Here is a 26,295-nt window from a genome sequence, read left to right on the forward strand (position 1 = left end):
CACTCTGGTGGGGGATGTTCATAATGGGGTAGGCTATACATATGTAGGGGTAGGGGTTATATGAGCAATCTGTACCTCCTTTCAATTTTGCAGTGAACCTAAAACTGCTCTAAAAAATAAACAGCCACTTAAGTCATTTAAAAAACCAGTTTTACTGGACCATAAATTACATACAAAATTTACCAATTTTAAGTGTGCAAGTTCGTAAAGTTTCAACAAATGTTTATGGTCATGCAACCATGAGTACGATCATAAGATCATTCCCATCATCCCCCAAAACTTTCTGTGCTGCTACTTTTCAGTCAGTTCTCTCATTCCACCCCTGACTCTTGGCAACTGTTGATTGGATCTGTGTCATTAGTTTTGCCTTTTCTATTATGTCATATAAATGGAATCAAACACTATGTAGTCTTCTGTGTTTGTCTTCTTTCAACATAGAGCTTTTATAATAAAAATATTTTCCATGTATAAGGAGTTTCCTCTTTCTTTATTGCTATGTAGTATTCCATGGCATGTATAAACTCAAATTTAGTTTGATGCACTAGTTGTTTCAGTTTGGGGACATTAGAAACATAGCAGCTATGAACATTTACACAGAAGTCTTTACATGTATATAGGGTTTTCATTTCTCTTGAGTAAATAACTAGAAGTAGGAATGCTGGGTCTTATACTAAGTTTATGTTTAACCTTCTAAAAAACTGTCAAACTGTTTTCCAAAGTGACTGTGATTCTGCATTCACATAAGCAATGTGTGGACATTCTAGTTAATTGACAACCTTACCAACACTTGGTAATATCAGTGTTTTAAAATCTAGCCATTGTAGTGGTTGTAGCGGTAATGAATTTCAGTATAATTTCCATTTTCCTGATGATTAATAATGTTTAGCATATTTTCTTGTGCTTATTGGTCATCTGTATTTCTACTTTTATGAAGTATCTGTTCAAATCCTTTGGCCATTTTAAAAAATTTTAAATTGAGTAGCTTGTCTCCTTAAGTTGCAAGAGTTTTGGATGTAAGCCCTTTATTAGATATGTGGTTTTCAAATATTTTCCTCAAGACTATGGCTTGTCTTTCTCCTTTATTAACAGAAGAGCCATTTTAAAAAAAATTTTGAATAAGTACAATTTAACAAGTTTTTCTTTTTGTCTCCTAATTACAGCCAAGTTGAAATACCAAGTTTTTCTTAGGCCAGGTGTGGTGGCTCACACCTGTAATCCCAGCACTTTGGGAGGCCAAGGCGGGTGGATGGCCTGAGGTCAGACCAGCCTGACCAACATGGTGAAACCTCACCTCTACTAAAAACACAAAATTAGCTGGGCGTGGTGGTGCATGCCTGAAATCCCAGCTACTTGTGAGGCTGAGGCAAGAGAATCACTTGAACTGGGGAGTCGGAGGTTGCAGTGAGCAGAGATCGCGCCCACTACAGCACTCCAGCCTGGGCAACAAGAGTGAAACTCCAGCTCAAAAAAAAAAAAAAAAGGAAACAAGTTTTTCTTCATGGTTCATGTTCTTTATGTCCTATTTATGCAACTTTTGATAACTCAAGGTTTCTAAGGGGTTCCCTTTATTTTCTAGTTTTTGATCTTACATTTAGATGTATGAATTACAAATTAATTTTTGTAGGTACAAAGTAGGGGTGGAGGTGTACTTTTTCATATATGGATATCTAAATGGTTTAGCAAGATTTGTTGAAAAGATTATCATTTCCTCACTAGGCACCTTCATCTCTCTTTTTCAAAATTGTTTTGGATATTCTGGTCCTTTCGGTTTCTATGTAAATTTTAGGTTAGCTGATTAGACTACAAAAAAAGTCTGTTGAGTTTTTGATCAGAATTGCACTGAATCTTTACGTTGGTTTGGGAAAATTTGACATTACAGCAAAATTAAGTGTTCAAATCTATGAACACGATATCTTGCTCCACTTATTTAGGTTTTCTTTGTTTTTTTCCTCAGCAATATTTGCTAGTTTTCAGTGTACAGGTCCTGTACTTGCTTCATATTTTGTTAATTTTATCCCTAAGTATCTGCTATTGTAAAGGTTTATTTTTAGAAAATTTCCAATTCTTAAATGCATAGTGCTAACATACAGAAATACAATTAAATTTTTTTCATAGTAACTTGTATCCTGTAATCTTGCTAAAGTTACTTAAAGTTTTTGTAATTTATTTCTAAACTCCAGCCATGGCATTTTCAGAAAACCTCCTTGAGCCTTAATTTCCTCACACAAAGCAATTATGAGGAATAAAATTAATTAAACAAACAAAACTCCTAAAATATTTAGCACAATATTGCTCCACAGCAATTATTAAATCTCTTCCCCAATTTCAGGGCACTTACTACAGGGTTCAGCATTGTTGATATATCCCAAATCTTTATTTATAGGCTTGTTCTTTCTCCCAGGTTCGAGATCCTTATTCTTATTTGTCAACTCTATTTCTATACCTAAATGGTGCTTTAGCACTTCAAGTACAATTCCTAAATCAAAATTATAGCCTTCATTAACACATGAATCACTTCCACTTTCTGAAAGTCCTATTTCTGATAATGACATCACTATCATCTCAAACAATCCAGGAAATTCTGTAGGAATCATTGATAAATCTCCAAGATGCTTTCAATTATTGTCAGTTACTGTATCCTGTAATAATCACAATAGCTAATATTTAACACATTATGTAACAAACACTATATCTAACACTCATTTATTCCTCACAATTCTATAAGTTACTATTATTATGTTTTATACATGAGGAAATTGAGACATACAGGTTAAGTAACTTCCCTAAAGTCATGTACCCAGGACCAATAGAGCTGGGATCATAACCTCCTAGGCTATTTACCCTCCAGAAACTGTACTCTTAAACGTAAATTATATTGCCTCTATTGTAACAGGATCCATCTGTTAGTGGTGATACAGGGACTGGGTGCTATTAAATGATATTAGGGTGAGTTAAAAAAATGTCTAAATGCTTTATTAAAGTAAGCATTCCCTTACCATGAGGCTTTTGAAAAAGGGGACAGTAGCAAATTGTAAATAAAATTGTGACTACGTTATTAGCTGCACTTGTAGTAAAAACTCCAACTAAGAGTAGAAGGTTTAAGAGAGGACATTAAGCCCCAACACCATCTTAACACTGGTTGGCTCCTGGAGTCTACATACATTAGCACGTATATAATGCAGAAGACTGGGAAGTGGTACAAGAGAGCTCCACCCCGTTTTTCAGAGCTAGGAAAAGATGACATGGAAAGGGAAGCTCTAATCATGACTGTAATCTTTTAGAGAAAGACCACTTGAGGCCGGGCGCGGAGGCTCACGCCTGTAATCCCAGCACTTTAGGAGGCCGGGCGTGGATGCTCACGCCTGTAATCCCAGCACTTTAGGAGGCCGAGGCGGGTGGATCACAAGGTCAGGAGTTCGAGACCGGCCTGGCCAATATGGTGAAACCCTGTCTCTACTAAAAATACAAAAATTAGCCAGGTAAGGTGGTGGGCACCTGTAATCCCAGCTACTCGGGAGGCTGAGGCAGGAAAATCACTTGAACCCAGGAGGCAGAGGTTGCAGTGAGCTGAGATCACGCCATTGCACTCCAGCCTGGGTGACAGAGCAAGACTCTGTCTCAAAAGAGAGAGAGAGAGACAGACAGACAGACAGACACCGCTTGACTAGAAGCATGGCCTAAACTATATTTTGGAATATGATCTAAACGCACTAAAAATTTCTTTTCTTTGTGAGGGATGGAGGATGGCAGTAGAGAACAGGTGGAAAAATCTCTACCCCCTATCACCTCCAAGTTGTATTTCTAAAACCAATTTTCCCATCTTTATTCTCTATGCCACCATCCAATTCAGGCCATAGTTACCAATCATCTGGACTTCAGGCACTCCTATTCAGGGCATCTTGAATTACCATAAATATATATACATATATTATTGCCAAGCTAATTCTCTAAAATGTAAATCTCATCATGTCAGCCCTCACTGCCCGCTGAAGTAAATAAAAGCTCTTTATTCTGACATTCTGCCAAAAAATGAAACTGTCTATACTTATCTCTTTTCTACGTGTACACTCTGAATCAGGTGAATGAATTATCTGTTGTTTTTTGACAATTCTTTTACTTTGTTTCTTCTATATTTAGGTTTATAACATTTTTGGAATAGTCTTCTTTCATATCCGCATGTCAAATTTCACACTTCAAATGCTTGTTTCATGTACCACCTCTTCTAAAAGGCCATTCCCAAAACAGATAGGGACATTCACAGCCTACAACAGACTTCTTAACATATATAAAATTTTGCTTTAAAATATAAATATGTATATATGTATTTCAGTTCTTTCAAAACAGAAATTGTTTTAATTTTAAAAATTCTCTACAGTGTGTCATGTACAAAGGTTCAATAAATATTGACCTGAACAATTTCTAGCCCACTATACGAAAAGTTTAGAGAGATACTTTGGCATTTTATTTCTCTCTCCATAGTCCATATTCCAACAAAGAGAAATCTGAGCACACGTACATATTTTTCTCCAGATTCTCATCTGAAACCATGGGGAGAGATATGTTTCTCTTTTGCCTTTTGATGTACTCAGTTAAGTGCTGAGCTCATAATGTCAGCTCTCATTTAAAATAAAAGGAAACAAGGCAAGCAACATTAAACATCTGAAATTGACAGGAAGGGAATGTTAGGTTCATCTATACATTAAAGAATTAAGGAAGGCAGAGAACAGTTCATAGAATAGGCTATGGAGACTCAATTCTCACAGGAAAAAGGCAGTCATGTTAATTAATTTCCATTAGGTTCTATTATCAAATGGTAATGGAAAATGAGTTTAGCTATACAGAATTGTATGTCATGTACAATTATGTGGGAACAAATTTATAACATTTATCAGATGTTATCTGCAATTAAAAATTCATAAAAGTGCTTATACAATTAAATTATAATTTTTACAAACAAAATTCATAAAAAGAAAAAAGATAATTTTCATAATCCTACCTAAATAAACTCAAAATTACTATTGCTAGTCTTTTTTATTGAAAGCTCATGAAATATTTGAGCCATTTAAGTCAATACTGCTCTAGTGGTCTCTATCGTTAAAGATATATATATATATATATGGTTAAGTAGCCACAACCTTTAGCTATACCTTTGTATAACTTATACTTTGTAAACACTGTCTAAAACTTGCGGAATGAAAACTCATACATAAGAATAAAGAGAGGCGATCGGAGCTAATAACTTTCTTACAAGTGGAATGCTTAATATTTAGTTAGGGTACAGACAATAATGGGAAGAATTAGTTTTGTCTTCAAAAAAATCTTTAAAAAAATTTTTGGTAGAGCTGGGGTCTCACTATGTTGCCCAGCCTGGTTTCAAACTCCTAGCCTCTAGTGATCCTCCCACCATGGCCTCCTAAAGTGTTGGGATTACAGGAATGAGTCACTGCACCCAGCCATGGAAGAGGTTGTTTCTATAACGAAGAGGTGATATTGGTTATACTGGATACCAAGTTGAAGTATCTGCTGACTTACTACTTGATCAAATGTATGGTTTAACCAACAGCAAAACATGACACAAAAGAACAGACATGTTTTGTTACACCAACATACAGAACATTCCATTCTTATAAATGATAGGTTAATTACTATACCTTGATTTTCCTGTAAACTACTTCCATAAACTATTTCGAAGCTAACATTTCATTGTCATTTACAGGTACGTGAGTACCTTTACAGGTATGTGAGTTCCTTTACAGGTTTGCATATGGATAGCCTATCAGACTAGAATGATCTGGGTGCATTCTCGCCTGCAGGCAAGGTGAAATATTCTTTCTTTCTCTTTTTATTTTTTAAATAAAGAGACAGAGTTTTGCTCTGTTGCTCAGGCAGGAGCATAGTGGCACCATCTTAGCTCAGTGCAGCCTCAAACACCAAGGCTCAAGGGATCTTTCAACCTCAGCCTCCTGAGTAGCTGAGATTATAGGCACAAGCCACTGTGTGTGGTTAATTTTTTTGTGTGTATGCAGAGATGGGGTCTCACTTTGTTGCCCAGGCTGTTCCTGAAACCCTGGCCTCCAGTAATCCTCCTGCCTCAGCCTCCTAATGTGTTGGGATTACAGGCGTGAACCACCACGCACAGCCCGGAGATGTATTATTTTGTGCATCTGCCATCTTCATAATTTTAGACAAAACGAATTTTAGAAATCATAGGCATCATTACATGCAGAGAATCTACGAATAATCTAGCCAAGAGAAATTCACATTTGGGGTCCAAGTGGATTAAAACATTTGAATTTTAATAATAGATACGTGATGGTCACTTAAGCTTTGCTATTTGAAGATGCATAAACTAATTTTCTACTTTTTACAAATAATATAGACACTTTCCATTTATAAAATGAAAACACACTACCTTGAAGTTTTAAAAAACACATGGTTTTTTTTATAATTTACAAAAACATGCAAGAAAAATCCCAATTGTATGAGTTGCTAACAATTAGAATATACAGTAAGTAAAGAAAGGGGACTTTTTCTTTAGAGAGCTCATTGTAATCGCGAAGTTTACTCATCTGCATGAAATATTTTTTACCAGATCTAGTCAGAGACTGCTCTACCTTTATGATGCTGAAAAGAGAACACAGACACATCTTACTTTAAAAATCAACTAACTAGATGATGGTAATAATAATAGCTAATATTTGTTGAGTACTTAAAATTAAATAATGAATTTCATTTAATTCTATTAATAACTGTATTAGTCCATCTTCATGTTGCTGATAAAGACATACCCGAGACTGGATAATTTACAAAAAAAGAGGTTTAATGGACTTACAGTTCCACATGGCTGAGAAGGCCTCCTTGTGAAGGCAAGGAGGAGCAAGTCATATCTTTTGTGGATGGTGGCAGGCAAAAAGAGAGAGCTTGTGCAGGGAAGCTCCCATTTTTAAAACCACCAGATCTTGTTAGACTTATTTACTATTACAAGAACAGCATGGGAAAGACCCGACCCCCCATGATTCAATTATCTCCCACCCGGTCCCTCCCACAACACATAAGAATAATGGGAGCTACAAGGTGAGATTTGGGTGGGGACACAGACCCAAACCATATCAATAACTGTATGAAGCACAGACTTATGTAATATATTGGTTGTTTTTCCTTTCATTTACAGTAATACACTTTCAATGGCTAAAATGAATTCAGCATATCTTCACATCTAGTAATGATGATTTCTAGAGAAGCAGAAACTAAATGATCATACAACTGCGATATATAATACAAAGATACATATTATGCATAAACATTTATTAAAATCAGGAATGACTTGAATGAAAAAAAAAAGGAATGAAAATAAAACATGAAACAGTCATCATGAGAGCATCCCAAATCTAAAGGATCTCAAATACAGTAGAGCAAAATTTAATTGCTAGCAATTAAATGGCCTAAATGAAGCTAACATAGCCTGTCAAAATGCTAGGTATTTACACTGTATCTGTTAAAAATGTATAACTACTCTGTTTCTTTAATCCTAATGTCACTGTCATGATGTTCTTAAAGAATTTTATTAAAAGTCACACAGGAAGATTTTAAAGTCATAATAAATACACGTCATAGATTATATGGCAGAGTCTAGAATCTCTAAGGTATGATTTTGTTCAACAGCTAACAGTTTGGCAAATGAGACATTAGTAGGTTGAAAAGACAGTCCAAAGAAATATCATAGAATTTCAGTAACTCCTAAAATTAGAAAATTCTAGTTGAATAATTTCAAAATAAAATGTTACCCTTATTGAAGAATTCAAGCAAATATAACTCACATGAATTAAAAGGTGTATGTGGTAGGTTGAATGGTGCCCCCAACCCCGCCAAAAAAGAGAAGTCCATGTCCTAACTCCCGAAAGCTGTGACTATTACCTTATTTGGAAAAAGGGTCTTTGCAGATGTGACTAAGTTAAGCATCTTGAGATGAGAGACCTGTCCTGAATTATCTGAGTGGGCCATACATGCAATCAGATGTATCCATATACGAGGCACACAGAGGAGAAAGCCACATGAAGACAGAGGCAGAGACTAGAGTGATGTGGTTACAAGCCAAGGAAGCCAAGGAATGCCTGGGAGCCCCCCAGAAGCTGGAAGAAGCAATCAAAGGATTACCCCTAGAGTCTTAGGAGAGAGTAAAGCCATGTCAGTTTCAGAGTTCTGGTCTCTAAAATGCAGAATAAATTTCTGTTGTTTTGCCACCAAATTTTGGCAATTTATCATTGCAACCCTATGAAATACAGTATAAATTTTGTTGTTTTTGATGAATGTTTTTTGTTCTCAAACGTATATTTGAGAACAAAAATATACCTACTGACGTTCAACTTCACATGCTTCATATACTATTTACTAAGTATAACATAATGGTGTGGCAGAAAGAACAACTGGGATGGGAACAAAGAGAACAGATGTGTAATTATGGCTCCATTTCTAGTAACAGTGTAACCGAGGACAAGCTGTATTACCTCTTTAGACTTGTCTCCTCATTTGCAAAATGAATGCAAGGTTTGCAATGATCTTGAAGCATTTTTCAAACTAAATTTTTATGAACTTTTAAAGTGTCAAAAATAATAAGGCACAGTGTAAAAATTATAGTAACAAAAACCAAGAATATTTAAAAGATAACAGTAGACAGGTTGGCCAATGAAATCTGCCAGAAGATTCACAGGACTGCATCAATTTATACAAGGTAATTATTAAATACTTATTCAGAGCTGGCAATACCTAACATTCTCTATATAAATTGTAGTTTTTACAAACACTCATGAAGTTTTAGTTACACATCCAGATGTGTGCTGGGCTTCACATTTTCTAATAGAAACATGGCCTGAATGGCTTACAGAAAACACACTACTGCCTATTACATAGGTATTAAAATAGTTAATATGTATAGAACAGTTAAACAGTGCTAGGCATACTAAAAGTGTAATAAATATTAACTTTACTATTATCTAGGACACATCATATATTCTCTTCTCTAAATTACTATCCTCTATCCATAAAAGGGCCTCACAACTACAACTTTTTAAGATAATGTTAAGAGGGTTTATGTAGTAACAAAATTTAAAAATGGTAACCATTTTTTTTGCTCCTCCAAAACATACATTTCCAATCAATCCTGTTTCCTTTTACTGAAAGAACTGTTCATGATGACTACAACACTGAAGTATAATTTAGAAGCAGTCTCTAAAACTGGAAGTAATGTTCATCTAAATATGCCTGCCAAGTTTAAAAATGTATTAGAAGTTAAACTGAAACATGTTGAAAATGACTCATTGTGGACCAGAATATACACTGTAGGAAATAAGAGCTCATTTACAAGTGGGAGAAATACACTCACACTTCATCTGTGGTAATTCTCTGGACTTTCCTTCCAGTAAACATCGTATTTTAAAATAATCGTGGAAAATAATCTTACCCTTAACTTTAGTTTTTACGAGTTGATTTAGTTCGCTGGCATTCCAATTTTTCATACATCTTTTTTTGGATGTGAGTATATTTACCAAATGTAAATCTATGAAAATTTCCCCCTAAAGCAACAGAGCAGCAGCCTATACAGAAAGCTGTATGAACACACACACGCACACACATGCGCACACACACAACTTATGCTCTTACTTTCTCTGGTTTTCAGTTCACAAGCATAATGACCAACTATGACACTAGATTTCTAAGAAACATCTTAAAAAATGTGCACACATATGTTTCCTTCATCTACATCATTTCCTTTTGATGTTATTGATGGGTAATCAGAAGAACATGTACTTGAGTTCTTTTTCTAGTAACACTTACATATTTGTATTGATTCAGTCTACTTTCTCAACATGTAACCCCAAATTACACATTTGGGAGGCAGCTGGCTAGACTTAGAAAAGATCATGGAACACCCCATCCTCCTCACTCTCAAACAAGGTCTGTAAGATGAATGAACCTGATTTTTAAGCTAATTTATGACTCACACACTTAAATATATATCCATAATTGTAACTTTAATGTGGCCTTAAGCAGGATTTAGTTAATAAGTGCTTATGAATTAACATGATTCCAACTTGTTTATATTTTCTGAGTTTAGTTTCTTTGTTTCATCAAATAGTTTTGAAGCATAAACCATAGTAAGCAATTAACTGAAATTATCTGTTCAGCATGCTCTTTATTTAGAACTTTATCTAGACAGTATACATACCCTTAAACCATGTTTTTAAAATGTAATCATTGCCTCTGGCAACAGTTGAGCTGCCTGGGCTGGGCATGGAACTCAGAATAGGAAAATAAGCACCTTCCCTCTTGGAAATCTGACATGCAAAGATTTCTGAGCATATCTTTATCGTGTACATAATGTCATTACAGAGGGATTCTCAAGGTTCTGAATTATTATTTTAAGACAATCTGTAATTAATTATTTTAGAATAGTTTAAGTCTGTATTACTTTGCCTTTTTTCCATCTTTAAAAATCCTAAGTCACTTTTTTTTTTTTGAGACGGAGTCTTGCTCTGTCGCCCAGGCTGGAGTGAACTGGCAAGCTCTCCGCTCATTGCAAGCTGTGCTTCGCAGGTTCACGCCATTCTCCTGCCTCAGCCTCCTGAGTAGCTGGGACTACAGGCACCCGCCACCACGCCCGGCTAATTTTTTTTTTTTTTTTTCATTTTTAGTAGAGACAGGGTTTCACCGTGTTAGCCAGGATGGTCTCTATCTCCTGACCTTGTGATCCGCCCGCCTCGGCCTCCCAACGTGCTGGGATTACAGGTACGAGCCACTGCGCCCGGCCCTGAGTCACTTACTAATGTGGAAGAAGTTTTATTTTTGACCCCAACTGTATTTCTTTTCCTATATACACGGTGTGTTTGTCACATTTACAACTGCTATTAGAAAAGATGTGTTGGCCGGGCGCGGTGGCTCAAGCCTGTAATCCCAGCACTTTGGGAGGCCGAGACGGGCGGATCATGAGGTCAGGAGATCGAGACCATCCTGGCTAACACGGTGAAACTCCGTCTCTACTAAAAAAAAAAAATACAAAAAACTAGCCGGGCGAGGTGGCGGGCGCCTGTAGTCCCAGCTACTCGGGAGGCTGAGGCAGGAGAACGGCGTAAACCCTGGAGGCGGAGCTTGCAGTGAGCTGAGATCCGGCCACTGCACTCCAGCCAGGGCGACAGAGCAAGATTCCGTCTCAAAAAAAAAAAAAAAAAAAAAAAGAAAGAAAAGAAAAGATGTGTTTAGCCTTCTTCCATCATAATTTATGGTCTCTGTTTTTTTACTTCTTTGGTGTTTGCTTTGCTATCTGTCCTTTGTTACATAGCCTGTGATTGATTTGTTTTCCCCCTCCTCCGGTACTATGCAAAATATACAGTCTGTTCCATTTATAGTTTTAAGTGATATGTTAAAACATACATTTCTTCATAAAACTATTATTTCATGAAATTTGAGAACATTATATATGTAATATGTACAGACACTATTTCTCTTACCATCAATTCCCTAATTTTAGTTGCAAGTTTCTGCTATTTTGCCTCTACTATTATTTTTATGTTATAATTTCTTGTTAACAATTATGATTACAATGTTTTGTAACCAAAATGATAAAGGTCATTAAGATTACATTTTACACTAAATGTTCACTGCCAGTTCTTCTTTACCTTGACATCTCAATCCATGAGTTCTTTGACTCTTTCTTTCTTCAGTGAAGTTACAATTTCCAATAGGTTTTTCAGGAAGGCCATATGTAATATGTTTCATGGGACCTCACATGACTGGTTCCTTCTCATCTTTCAGACTGCACACCTCCCTGAATCATACCCTATTTCATATATTTCAAATAATTGCTACTCTCTAAAAATTATTTATTTTGTTATTTGTATATTTTCTGATTTACATCACAGAAATACAAGTTTCATTAAGACAGAGAGCCTTTCATCTTGTTAAACCCTTAATCACAGTGCCTGAAAATAGTGCTTGGTGGTTAATAAATATTGCTAAATGAATAAAGCATTATTACGGAAGAAAACGTTGAGCTCAAATAAATTAATTAATTTGTTTATTTGAGATAGGCATCTCACTATGTTGCCTAGGCTGGTCCTCAACTCCTGGACTTTAGCGATTCTCTCGCCTCAGCCTCCTGAGTACCTGGGTCTATAGGTACGCCACTGCATGCAGCTTAGACTTATTTTTTCCTTAGTAAATGACTTACTTATTCTGACTTACTTATTCTGCCCAGATACTTCTAATTCTATTCCTTTAACATTCATGTTCTGTAACTTCACTTAGATTTACGACATTGCTGTTTCCCATCCTCTTCCCACTACCCAGAACGTGATGAATTCTTCTAAATTGCAGATTCCTTATTTCAGAAAATGTTTTCTTCTATTGTATCTCTAAATGTTTTTTTTTTTTTTTTTCCTGTTCCATTTTGTTGTTTTCTTCCCTTGGCACACTGAAGGTGAATATATACTGTCTGTCCTCCATGTCAATTACTTTTTCTCTGTTTTCATCACTTTATTCTTTTTTCTGTTTTATAAACATCCAGCCTCAAATTACCAACATGGTTTTCCAGAACTTCCCTGACCCCAAATACTATTTCTCTTTCATTCCTTTTTATTTCTGTACTATCATTTTCATATATAGTTTCTCTCATCAGTTTTTGCCATCTTATTCTATTGCCATATTTTTGGCTTCAACGATTGCTGCATTTTTTTCTGATCACTTGAAGACAGGAGTTTGAGACCAGCCTGACCAACATGGCGAAACCCCCATACCTACCAAAAATACAAAAATTAGCCGGGTGTGGTGGCACACACCTGTAGTCCCAGCTACTCAGTAGGCTGAAGCATGAGAACTGCTTGAACCCTGGGAGGTGGAGGCTGCAGTGAGCCGAGATCATGCCACTGCACTCTAGCCTGGTAGCAGATTAAAATATAAAGATCAAAGTATATAGAAATACGAAAAAAAAAAAAAAAAAAAACACTGAATGGAAATTTAGGACAGCTGGTTTCTTTATCAAACTTTAAACTAGACCAATATGACATAAAAATCACGTACTCTGCTCATCTCATTTTGCATGCCTTCTTGCTTTGGCCTTGTACCAGTATAAAACGAGGACAAAATTCCTACCTTTACCAGAGAATTGGGATTGAAAACATAATTTCAAACAATATTCATTTAAAAATACTTACAATGAAAATTACTTTAAAATACATAATATATATGTACATAATATATATCTTATATATAATAATTATTACATTTTTTGCAGAGATGAGGTTTCATTATGTTGCCCAGGCTGGTCTGAAACTCCTGGGCTCAAGTCATCCTCTCACCTTGGCCTCCCAAAGTGCCTGGATTACAGGTGTGAGCCACTGTACCTTGCATAGAACATATTTTTTTATATAAAACAAACCATAACTGAAAAAAGTTTACTATTAAAATTAATTTTGAATTGCAACCTTACATTTTAGATCCAAACATAGGATTCTATGTAGTAGCCCACAAATGTAACAGTGTATTCAATTTATGCTACTACAAACAGTGAATTTTAAAATTTCCACTTTTTGGCAGAAACAATCTTAGGAGTGCACGCAGGGATTCAAAGCAACAGAACATGACGTAACAACTGTTCATGTTCACGAAAACTGGGTATTTGTTACTTATCAAATTGTTCAGCCTGAATTGGGACATAGATGGATCTTTTATTTGCCTGAGAAAAGTACTTTCCTTTGTAGAAAAAGTAAAGTCTTTGAGTAAAAAGCCATTTTCATTCATTTGAAAAATGGCACGCCGTTTCCATACATTTCTCTTTATAATAACACAGGTTGTTTAACCATAAAAATATGGCATTTGATAATAAAAACTTCTAACATAAATGAAAAAGATGAGGCTAATTATACCTGACTAGAACATTATGTATAGGCATGCCAGAGGCTTTACTTAAGCATGATTCAGGGTAATCACATTCCACATAAAGATTAAAACATAGGAAGTGACAAAGGAAGCCAGCATCACATATTTGAATATTAAAAATTTAAACTCTGAAAAATAAAACAATATTTTTCCTTAAGTTTCACTATATACAAAATATATACGATATTCCCAAAATATATGAGTTTAAACACATAGGCAACATAGGCACTCTATACTCAAAATAACTTCAGTAGATTCTCTCTCTGCTGACACACACACACACACACACACACACACACACCTCTAAAAAAACATGAGGAAAGTGAACTACAGAAATCTTTTAAATAATATTCTCATAATGAGCTTGGGTTCACCATTTCTTTTGCATGGTAACTTAGTGAGCGTATCAACTCTTTTACATGGTTGTCACATCAGGATGAAAGGGGGCTTTAAACTCATCAAGCTGCCCACTTGATGCTTCAATATTTACAAGCACATTTCTACTGAATTTGGCTTATGCCTGAATACTACTAATAGAGAATGTGTTAGATGCTAAGGCATTCTGAAAAGTCCTACTATCTTTACACTTTCTTGCAGTGATCATCCAGTGATCCCTATTCTACTACTTTAGGTCTTGCCAAGTAAGAAATCTAGCTCTTTCATATGTGAACGCTTAAAATATTTGTAGGTAGTTATAGCCTATCACTAATAGGGCACTTTTGAATCTTTGTGCAGTTATGGCTATATTCCTCTGAAAACCTTTTAGTTTAAAGCTTGGGTGCCCAGGTATCAGCATAATTCTATAGGTGAGGTAATTACAGATCACATTCTACATATAACTTCTATTACTGTAGGATAATATCTCCATATTGAAACCTTCCAGGTCATTTTCACATTTCACGTCTAAGCCTATAAAACCTATAAACCATAGGTTTTCTGGACCCAACTGCATGATCTTACATTTATTCCTATTAAAATTCATTCAGTTCATTAATTCTCCCTGAAAAGATTAGATCCTTACTTCATTATTCAATTAATTTGTTATTCTTCTCTGTTTTATATCAACTTTGTTAAACGTAGTTTTAATTTTTCCTGAAATCACTGACAAAAATGCAGAAATATAGTACTGCAGGATATTACAGATGAGCATCATATACCCACTTCTTAATTAATGATTCTCTAACAACATTTGGATAAAGCCCTTCAACAGTTACTAATCCATTTACCTGGCCTTGAACTGTCCCCGTATTTTCCCCATATTGTTTAAAAGGATGTCATGGAAAGTCTTATCAAATCCCTTGTTTCCTATCTAACTCATTTCCATGCTTTACCGCTGCAATATGTCTCTTAAAAATTGAAATGTAGTCTTCTTTGATTTATTCTTAGAGAACCCATCCCAACTTTTGGTGATACTTGCTTCTTTCAATAGCAATCTTAAAAACCACTGCAAGCATGGCTGCTTACTGAGCATAATCTATGCCGTACACTTAAAATATATTGTATCTAAGGCTCAAAGCAATCCTAAATGGTTAGAATCATCACACCTATCTGAAGATGGAAAAAACAAAGGTTCATCAAAGTATTTACATCCATTATAGTTAAAAAAAGTCAAGTGATTTGCTTAAAGTTTATATAAGATTGCATCAAATTATTACATCAGAGTATAATCTATCAAAATATGACATGTAATGTAATCTACCAATATGTTCCTTAATAGTTGCAAGAATCTAGTATCTTCTTCCCTTTTATGAAAACAAGATGGCATTTGTTGACTCCCTTTATTCATTCCCATTGTTCACCAGGAGTATTAAAAACGTAATTTCTTTAGTTTCTCAGTAACTATGATTTGAAACTTGTATGTAAGAATTCTTAATAATCACTCTTTGTTTAAATTTAATTAAAAATACACAAAAAAGAAAAAAACACATTGTAAGTTTCAATATGTATGAGGTACAAAAGAGGATACATATTTATGAGGTACAAAATCTTTATCTGTCCACCAACCACCCAACACCCAATTTCCTTCTCCAGAAGCAATAAATGTTAATAGATTTTTCCTGGTCCTGATATAAAGAGCCACTTACATCCTTTTGTACAACTACATTGTTGTATTCTGTAAGTGTTTTCATGAATTACAATTCTTTTAACTACTGCCTAAATGTCAACTATGCTACAGGAAATAAGGTGGTATATATAGCATTTTGAACCTAGCAAGTATACCTGCAGGATAACGTACTAGAAATAAAATTTCTTGATCAAGAGCAATGTGTGGCTGGGTGTAGTGGCTCAAGCCTGTAATCCCAGCATTTTGGGAGGCTGAGGCAGGCAGATCACTTGAGGTCATGAATTTGAGACCAGACTGGGCAACATGGCAAAACTCCGTCTTTACTAAAAATACATAAATTAGCCGGGTGTGGTGGCACGTGCCTGTAATCCCAGCTACTCAGGGGGCTGAAGCACGAGAATTGCTTGAAACAGGGAGGCAGAGGCTGCAGTGAGCGGAGACTGTGCCACTGCACTCCAGACTGGGCAACAGAGTGAGACTCCGTCTCACATACATACATTTCATACACACACACACACACACACACACACACACACACACAGAGCTATGTGCATTTGTACTTTTGATAGGTATTACTGAATTACTCTCCATATTATTTGTGCCAATTTAAAATCCCACTAACAATGTTAAGATTGCCTGTTTTTCCATATCCACGCAAATACAATGTATTATCAACTTTTTGGTTTTTAGTGGAAAACAGGCTTTTTTTTTTTTTTTTGAGACAGAGTTTCACTCTTGTTGCCCAGGCTGGAGTGCAATGGTGCAATCTCAGCTCACTGCAACCTCCGCCTCCCATGTTCAAGCAATTCTCCTGCCTCAACCTCCCAAGTAGCTGGGATTACAGGCATGTGCCACCATGCCCGGCTAATATGTTGCATTTTTAGTAGAGACAGGGTTTTGCCATATTGGCCAGGCTGGTTTTGAACTCCTGACCTCAGGTGATTCAACTGCCTTGGCCTCCCAAAGTGCTGGGATTACAGGCATGAGCCACCATGCCCAGCTGAAAATAGGGATAGTTTTAATATGAATTTAATGACATGACTGTGACAGATATTGCAAAATATTTTTTCCAAGATTGCATATGCATTTGTTTTTTGACTTTCCTTATGGCAGTAATGCCACACCAATATTTTCCATTTGTAGGAAATCAAGTTTATCAATTTATTACTTCCATAAGTAATAAATTGGTTCTGTAAAGTCCTTTACAGTCCTGAGCATTAGCTCTATTTGCTGCTCAAGGGTTATTTTTAGTGGTATCTACAAACACTTTTTTTTCCTTGTCTTGATTTTAAAACCATCATAAATATTTAAGGTTGGCTGAAAATTAGGCTCTGAATAAGCAAGGCTTTACTATGACTTCAAAGAATTATGAATAAATAAGATTCCTCTTATCTGGCAGTTTGAAAATGAGGTCTTCCAGTTTATCTAAAATTTTAGTGGAAAATTCATTAGAAAGATATCAACTTGTGAAGAATAACATTTAATAAAGTTTCACAACAAAACTAAATTGGACAAATTATTTATGATAATAGTCGTTATTACAGGAAGGCACTGTTCTAAGTGCTTTACAAACATTAAATAACTGAATCCTCTATTATTTAACAGATACTTTTAGGTATTAGAGTATTGCATGGCCTTCAGGTGAATATCAGCTGCAAATGTATGGACAAGTAGGATAAGAAGGATTTAGGTTAAGAGTGTAGGACATAAAAGAGCTTGTGATAAATATAAATTGGTCAATTTTATGGTCAGATTTACTATTCTCTCCAACTTTACAAAACCATACAGTAGCTATTAGGTGAAGAATATAAGTTCTGATTTACTAGGTAATATCTTATGCTTTCTTTTAAACCTTATCAGTTTGCCCATAAATCTTGTTCTAGAGCCATCCCTAAAAATATACACTCCTAAAACTATACATTAAAAACTAACATCAATACAAAGTCAAATGAATCTTTAGGGGACATCACATAGTTTTGTAAGTGGAAGGGTTACACATAATGAAATATAAAACATGAAGGCTTTATAGGAACTCTAATGAAAGGAGCTGATTTATATACCATGATCTTTTATACTATGACCTTTACTTTTTTTTTGATAAACTAAAAAAAAAAATTTTTGAGACAGAGTCTCACTCTGTTGCCCAAGCTGGAGTGCAGTGGTATGACCTCCGCTCACAGCAATCTCTGCCTCCTGGGTTCAAGTGATTCTCATGCCTCGGCCTCCTGAGTAGCTGGGATCACAGGAATGCACCACCACGCACTGCTAATTTTTGCATTTTTCGTAGAGATGGGGTTTCACCATGTTGCCCAACCTGGTCTCAAACTCCTAGCCTCAAGTTATCCACTTGCCTCAGCCTTCCAAAAGTGCTGGGATTATAGGCATGAGTCACTGTGTCTAGCCCGACACCATGATGTTGAGAGTAAGACATACTTCCACATTATAGGAACGACTTCTTCAATATAACATTTATTAAAATTCTTCCATAGGCCAAGTTTATAAAGTTGATGTGAATTCAGAAGTATCACAATATGAGCCATTCTAAAAGATTTTTACAACGGGTTAGTTATATGAAGACTTGCCTCAAATTTTAGTTTTATATATTGCTTATATCTCAAATTAATCTGGTCTTCATTTAACAATTAAAAGATCCATTGAACTTAATTTCAAAAGTTTATTAGTATGTGAAGGGTAGGCAGAAACTTTGACACCATTTTAGCAACTTTTCTGAAATGATTTCAAAATGAAAAGTTAAAAAAATAAGGTAGCCACTGTTTACGCTCTATATAGTCAAACAATTGAAAGTGTAGAATGTTTAATGAAGTAATGATATTTACCATAATGCCCGTCAGTTATTTTACTTTTAACAAGGCTACTAAAAATAAATATCATGTTCTATTGGTAAATTAAAGATATATCATTCTCTCTGATACTCTCCTTCCAACACACATACTTTAGAATATACAGATTCTGAAAAAATAAACAAAAAAACCTAGGGATTATACAATGGTACAATCACTTTGGTGTTACCATTGGCAGGTTTTTAAAAAGTAAAACATTCATCTACCTGATGATCTTTAATGCCACTCCTAGGTATTTAGCCAAGATAAATAAAAATACACTTTCAAAAAATTATATGGCAGCTTTATGCATGATAGTAACAAACTGGAAACCACCAAAATGACCATTGACAGGTGAATAAAATATATTCAAACTCAGCAATAATAAGGAATGAACTACTGATACAACAACGAAGTGGAATGAAAGAACCTGGACACAGAGTATTTTTAGTCTAAGAGGAGCAAAACTAATCTATGGTGACAGAAATCAGAAAGTGGTGCCTCTTGAGTAGTAGTGATTAAGAAGGACTGAAGGGCCATAAGGTAACTCTAGAGTAATTGAACTATTCTATACATCATTGTCAACATATACAATAATTGCATATTGAAAAAAATAAAGCATATAAATTATACCTCAATTGAAATGAAAATTATTCTCTTTAAAATACATTTTCTAAATGAATACGTAACAGAAACAATAATGGTTCAAGTTTTAACATTTCTATTTTAATGATGCTTACCTGTCTAAGAGCTGATCATGTTTTTCTAAAGTATCCTTTTCAGCCATCACTGCCCGTTCCTTTTCAGCCACAGCATTATCCCTTGCTTCTCGGAGATTTCTAAAATTTAAACATGCATTTCAGTTACTTCAAATGTGTGATTTATCTATGTTCTTTCTTAAAGATGGACTATCTGACAATCTTAAGGACCCATCTGAGAAGTTGGGGACCCAAAGTGTACACTATATAAACCTGCCTGGCTTGATTGTCTTGAAGAGCGGGATACACCAGTATAGGTGCAAATATGGTCTATCTCGATATCACACCACCCTTCTCAGCATGGGTCAAAGGATAGGCTAAGCAGTTTGTATGTAATTTATGTATTCCTTACCAGAAGCCAATGAGATAGGTGTAATTACTCATATATTATCTACTAGAAAACTGAGGTTTTGGGAGGTTAATAAATGTCCCACAAAATATTTTAAGTGAATGATATATTGTGGATAATCAAAATAAAAGTGCGGTTTGGGATACGAGCAAGAGAATCGTTGAAATGAAGAACCTTGAAGTCTCAGTTATATAGGAAGGAAAGGGAAGGAAACACAGGCTGACAGACAGGATAAAGCAGCAGGGACAAAGAATTAGAGGTCCTGATAAGATATGACAGATTAAGTCAAAGTGTAATAGTCGTACAAGCAAGATGGAAGACTGGAGAATGGTGATTTGGAGGTAGAACAGAACTTTTCAGTGGCAGAATTTTGGTGGCTAACAAGATAGGGTATGAAAATCAGTATGGCTAAATTAAGTAGAGCTGAGATGAAGGTCAATATTTATGTAGGGCTCAAGGAAGTACGAGGCTAGGGTATTGGAAAAGTCATATATTTAACAGTTGAGAGGACAGCAGGAAGGAACTGAAATTGATAGAAAAAATACATTTAGTGTCAGTTAAGGGAAGCTGGAAGATAACAATGACTAGTTGGGAGATTACACAGCTAGCCATGAGCTTCCAAAGATCAAAATGTTTGCCTTTTAATCAATATGAAACTTTGAATCAAGAAAAATACCAACAATAAGTTTCTTTCAGATAGTCACCTATTTTTTTTTAAAATCTCCTTCTCTAGCAGTTACAACATAAATAACAAGAATGTAATATAAATGATTTTGCTCACCTAATCCCTACAAAGCCCTTATGTTGTATTTTATAACCTACTTTATAGTTGAGTAAACTGAAGTTTAGAGAGCTCATGTACCTAGCCCTCAAGTCACACAGTCTAAGAGGACCATAATTTGAATCCAGTTATTTCTTACTCCAAAGCCAGGGCTTTTTACATCATGCCACACTATTCTCATGAAAAACGGGATTGAAAATTATTATTTTTTATTATTCATATAGAATTGAGTAGGGAGTCGTGAAAGCCATAAAGTTTTAATAAACTTATCTACTGAATATTGGATAGAAATGCTCAGTACTTATACTTGCTGTACCAGTACTCAATCTAGTCTTTTGCATGGTGATATTGTCACAGGATCCTTGGGGTGTCACTTTGTCAGCTGGAAACCTTTGTGGCCAGTGGTGCCTTTGTCCGAGTTATGCTCAGGCCCACTGGGCTTGTTCCATCCACTCGGCCTCACAGGCTGTACTCGGCTTAAGCTCTACTAGCCAGGATCACACACCTGCTGAGGGCAAGCCAAGTGCAGAGCAGCAAGGGGTGCGTGAGCAAGTGAGTGCGTGCGGGATTCAACCACTGCACACAGCCGGGCACACAGGCTGTAGTGGGGTAGGCAGCTCCAGGCGCTGGCTCCAGGTTCCCTGTGAGGCTGTGACCGGACAGGCATACTGAAAGTTGCTTCCACTGCTGGCACTGGGGAATGTAGTAGTGCCCGGAAGCCTGGAGATGCCAGGAACTGCAGAGCCCCAAACAGGTGTCAGAGTCCTTGCTCAGGGAGCTCCTAGGTCTGGGCTCCCCAAAGGGCTGCAGCTCTTCTCTCCTTCCCACTTCTCGTCTTGTTGCAATGTGGCAAGTGAGGGGCGTGTTTCAGCCCTGTTTGTGTTACGGCTCTTTCAGTCCCACCATTAAGGAGGTCCCAAGTTCTTGTCCTGTGTCCAGGAAGAATGAGGTACACAGACAACTGGAGCATGAGTAAGGCAAAGAGGTGCTTTATTGAGCGGCAGTACAGCTCTCAGGAGATCCAGAGTGGGTAGCTCCTATCTGCAGGCAGGCCATCCCAATGTCTGCTCAGCTCCTGACTGAGAGGAGACCCACAGTTGGTAGCTCCTCTTTGACGTCCAGACTTCTGCCAGAGCCCGAGGTTTTTGTGGGCTTCAGTGGGGAGGAAGTACATAGGTGACAATGGGTAGGCCGGGGGAAAAAAGTACCCTAAGTTCTCACTCTGTTCTGTGAAACTGGTGGCGCAGCTCCCATGCTCCAGGCCACCCCTGGCTTGAGGTGGGGCTTCACCGGGGACCCACCCCTTTCTGTCCAGGAGCCTGCCTGCCTCCTGCCGTCATCAATCAGTTGTAACCCGGCGCCTGGGCTGGAGTGCCAAAGGGCACCTGCAGGCCTGCACCAAGCCGCCCTCATCCCCCACTTTGGCTGGCCTCCCTCCCGTGCTTGTCAGTGTCCAAAGTCTGGAGGAAGCCGAGGTGGCAGAGGGCTGGGGTGTCAGCACTGCCCCAAGAGCGGGCACACCTGCAACAGTTCCCAGGCTTGGCCTCAACTTTGCTCCGAAATCACAGTGGGCGCTGGGAGTAGGGAGAGGCCAGGCAGCGGGAACAGGCCTTTCTGAGTCTGTGGGGGAAGAGGGCTCCCTAGGCCGACGAGAGTGAAGGAATGCCTGGGTCCGCAGCTGCGGCTGGGCCGCTGCAGCCGCGCCTGGGAGGGCTCCCGCCTCTCCAACTTGAAGGGGTCTGGGTTTCTGCCTGTTTCTGGCTCCTGCCGGCTCAGTGGAGCATGCAGCCCTGGCCGCGCGTGCCCCACTGCAGCTGGCATCTTTACAGCAGTTGCTCCAGATAGGCCACTGCTGCCATCAATATTAACAACAAATTTAAAAATTTAAAAATGTCAACCATTAGATATTTGTCAGTAAAACAGTTTATAAGCCAGAAATAAAACAGTTTCTTTAGAAATGTTGGAGTACAGGTAACTCTTACTGAAAAGAAAATAAACTACTTCTGTGGGTTATTATATAAGCGGAAGTACATTCTAAAGTAGTTGTCAAAAAATGACATATTGTTATTTTCTGATGCCATCCTGATTGCAACCTTCAAAAATAATCTATTCTCAAACTGAAACAGGAAAAATTAATGTTATAGATAGAATAAAATTCTCAAACTATATTAAACATTTATATATTTTTCATTTCTAAATGATCTAAATATTTTAGTCAGTAAATCACCACAAACTGGTTTCAATGTTCATTTCTCAAATATAGCCTCATTATTCTATATGTTATTTTGGCAGCAGAATTACAAGTAGATCACATTTACAGGACTAATGAATCACGAATGCTCAATTGGTAGATAGAGACGCTTCAGTCCCTGATACTTCCTTTCTTGCAACAATGGACATTAGAAATGAAAACAAGACACAGGGAATGAAATAAAACCTAGAACAAGCTAACATCAGGGCTTGTGAAAGGAGGTATGATTAGAGGGTACTATGTTAAGGCATGTTGAAGTATGATTAGAGGGTACTATGTGAAGTGCTATGCTAAGGCATAAACAAAATTCTATGGCCACAAAGAGGAGTTGATTATTCTTTACCGGAGTAAGAGAGGTAGGTGAATAAAGTGAAACATTTTTAAAAAGTGACATGTAAGTTGGGCCTTGAAGGACAAATAGGTAAAGCAATTCAGAAAGAGAAAACAGAAATGAACTGGGGAATGGACCAGAAGCTGAGGCTTCTACCAATAGGTCCTTTCACGGGTGTTTGTGGGTAACATTTCTGTGTAATCCCAATCTCCTTATCAAGTACCACACCTTCCATATCCAGTCCATAACCTGCATTCTTTAGCAAAAAGCAGCAAAATTCCTTATAACAAAAACTTCCTTTAATATTACCAATTCACAGGTTTCATATGAAGTCTGAGAGAGATAAACTGAATGTATTCTTCCACTGACAATAATAGCAACAGCATATTGTTTACCATGTGCCAGAAGCCGTTCTAAGCACTTTACATATCATAACTCATTTAATTGTCACAACGATCCCACAAAGCAGTTGTATCATTACCTCCATTTTACAAATGATAAGACTAAAACACAAAGAGGTTAAGTATTAGCTTAAAGTCACACAAGAAGTATGCTATGGAGCCCAAATGTGCACCCAAACAATTTGGCTCCAGAGTCTGTGGTGTGAATTATACTATGCTGCCTCTTAAAATTTCCTTTGCTTCACAGATGTTTTCTCCTTGAGAAATTCTGACACTATTAGATTTATATTACATGACCACCTCAAGGCACCAATAGATGTGAAATCAAAATAAGCCTTGAAAGAATTGTGAATATATTATACATTAGCTTTTATGGCCCACTGTATGTAACATGCTCTTTAAAAAATAAACTGTTTGATAAAACGCTAGATGTATTCCTTCCACAGGTAAGACAATAACTTTCATATAACTAATAAGTAATCCATTTCTAAATGTTAAATGCATTAGAAAATATAACAGAAATACAATTATGGAAAAATTACAGGAATTCAAATGTTCTTCAAAAGAGATACTTGAAAAATTGATAGAAGCTATCTGCAGCATGTACAAGCTAATGAAGCTCAAGTTTTAAAGCCCAAACCAAGTGTATAATCAAATGTAATTATAACAAAGAAAATGTTTCAAAATACAAAAATCTGAATATATCATCCTTAAAATACCTGTATAAAGTTAACATTAGATTCCAACACTGTGTTTTTCATCATTCTTTCATGTTGTTTCCTAGCAACTCTATGTATCTCCCATATTCACATACGTATTTCTCTCATCCACCCTATGTTGTTTTGGAGACATACTGAGAGGAAAGACTGAAGAAAAGAAATCTTAATACTGTGTGAAATGCAAAGGGAAAGTGAGTATCCTACTTTTATAACTAGAGTGTTCAAATAATGTATTTTTCAACCTGGGGCACTTTTTAGAATAAAAGAGGGTGCTATTAAAAATTATGCCAAAACAGGCATAAATCAGTACTTTCTTAGACAAACCAAGAGATATGGTTACTTAAATTGTAACATTCAAATGAGAAACTTAAAGAGGTAAGTTCTTAATCATTTACTTAAATAAAAGGTTTTAATATTCTAATAAAATAGACACAGTTCATACACAATATAGTGCCATTTGTGCAGCAGATAATTGAATACACAGAAGTTTATTCAACAGTAGCTCACAACTGAAACTTGAAAATTTCATTATAAAACATTCGTAACAACAGGGCAGAATGTATTTTCCTACTACTAGATGACAAATTTCACAGTACCAATAGGCTAAATCTATATTTATATCTGAAAAGCGGTAAGAAAAATGTCATGAGAAAAACTTTAGGAACCTTTGAAATTTGAACAGTATCAAATCAGTTTGGCAATGCGAGGAGTACGTCTCAGCCTGAATAAACATCCCTAATGCCTCAGAACTTAAAATTTACCAAGCATAAATAGTGAAAAAACAAAAACAAACAAACAAACAAACAAAAAAACCATGGCTGTCAGAAGAGCTCAGCAGGTGTAACTAAGCAATCTGTACTCTTCCTTCTGTCTTCATGTAAAAATATTTTTGGCTAATAGAAGTAAATATATTTTTCTAGTTAGAACAACAAAGGATTAAAATAGGCTGTTTTATATGACAGGCTTATTTATAGGAAAAGTGTTTGAATTTACTGTCTCTATCTCCAGTGTCTTCCTGGACACAACATAAAACTGCTCATTTCCATATGTGATACCTTTGATTTTAAGATGGCGTAAAATAGACGGGTTGTATGTATATTATGTTGTTTCTATTCAATGACTGGTAGTTTTACCTTTATCACAGGACATAAAAATGAAATAAGCAAAGTGGAAATCTTATTTAATACAATTTCTTGGGAGAAGCTACACATTTTAAGAGTAGAAACTTTTTGAGATCATTGTTGACTGAAAATGCTACACTTTCCTATCCTTTTATTATAGTTGGTGCCTTGGTTTAAAAGTTTGTGTCCTCCAAAACTCAAGTTGAAATTTAACTGCCATTCTAACAGTATTAAGAGGTAGGACCTAATAATGGTGATTAGGCCATGAGGGTGGGACTGGTGCCATTATAAAAGGGTGAGTTTGGCTCCCCCAGCTCTGTCTCCCACCTTCTTGCCTTATGCCATGTGATAATGTAGTGAGAAAGCTCTTGCCAGATGCCAGCACGTAGATATTGCACTTACCAGCCTCCAGACCTGTGAGCCAATAAACTTCTGTTCACTATAAAATTACCCAGTCTCAGGTATCCTGTTATAGCAGCATAAAATGGACTGAAGACAGTTGGTGCTCAAGCAGATTTCTGTTTGTTTGTTTCTAGATATGAAAACTTAGGCACAAAGTAAATACCAAATCCAAATTATGGTTGAAAAATTATAAAAAATTTAAGTATAAAAATGCAAAATATTTGCTTAAATCCATTAATGTGTTAAGGTTTACAAAGTAGCTGACAGGATAAAAGGTAACATATCAAAATGAAACAGAATGAATCTGGTAGACGGTTAACTGAGTAAACTACTATATATCTGTCACTACAC

At 36.4% G+C, this 26,295-nt stretch overlaps 1 protein-coding gene across 4 annotated transcripts in view; it reads right to left on the reverse strand.

Annotated features, from left to right (window-relative positions):
* The window catches only part of PIBF1 (progesterone immunomodulatory binding factor 1), a 267,479-nt gene that overhangs the window by 166,125 nt on the left and 75,059 nt on the right, over nucleotides 1-26,295 (reverse strand). For all 4 annotated transcript variants that reach the window (XR_002725238.2, XM_023186443.1, XM_023186434.2 and 1 more), the window contains exon 10: nucleotides 19,572-19,670. Coding sequence is in view for 3 of the 4 variants with exons in the window: in XM_023186443.1 (XP_023042211.1) it covers nucleotides 19,572-19,670 (99 nt within the window). In the remaining variant the exon portion in view is untranslated. The remainder of the gene's footprint in view (nucleotides 1-19,571; nucleotides 19,671-26,295) is intronic.

The sequence above is a fragment of the Piliocolobus tephrosceles genome, chromosome X, assembly GCF_002776525.5.
Source record: "Piliocolobus tephrosceles isolate RC106 chromosome X, ASM277652v3, whole genome shotgun sequence".
NCBI lineage: Eukaryota > Metazoa > Chordata > Mammalia > Primates > Cercopithecidae > Piliocolobus > Piliocolobus tephrosceles.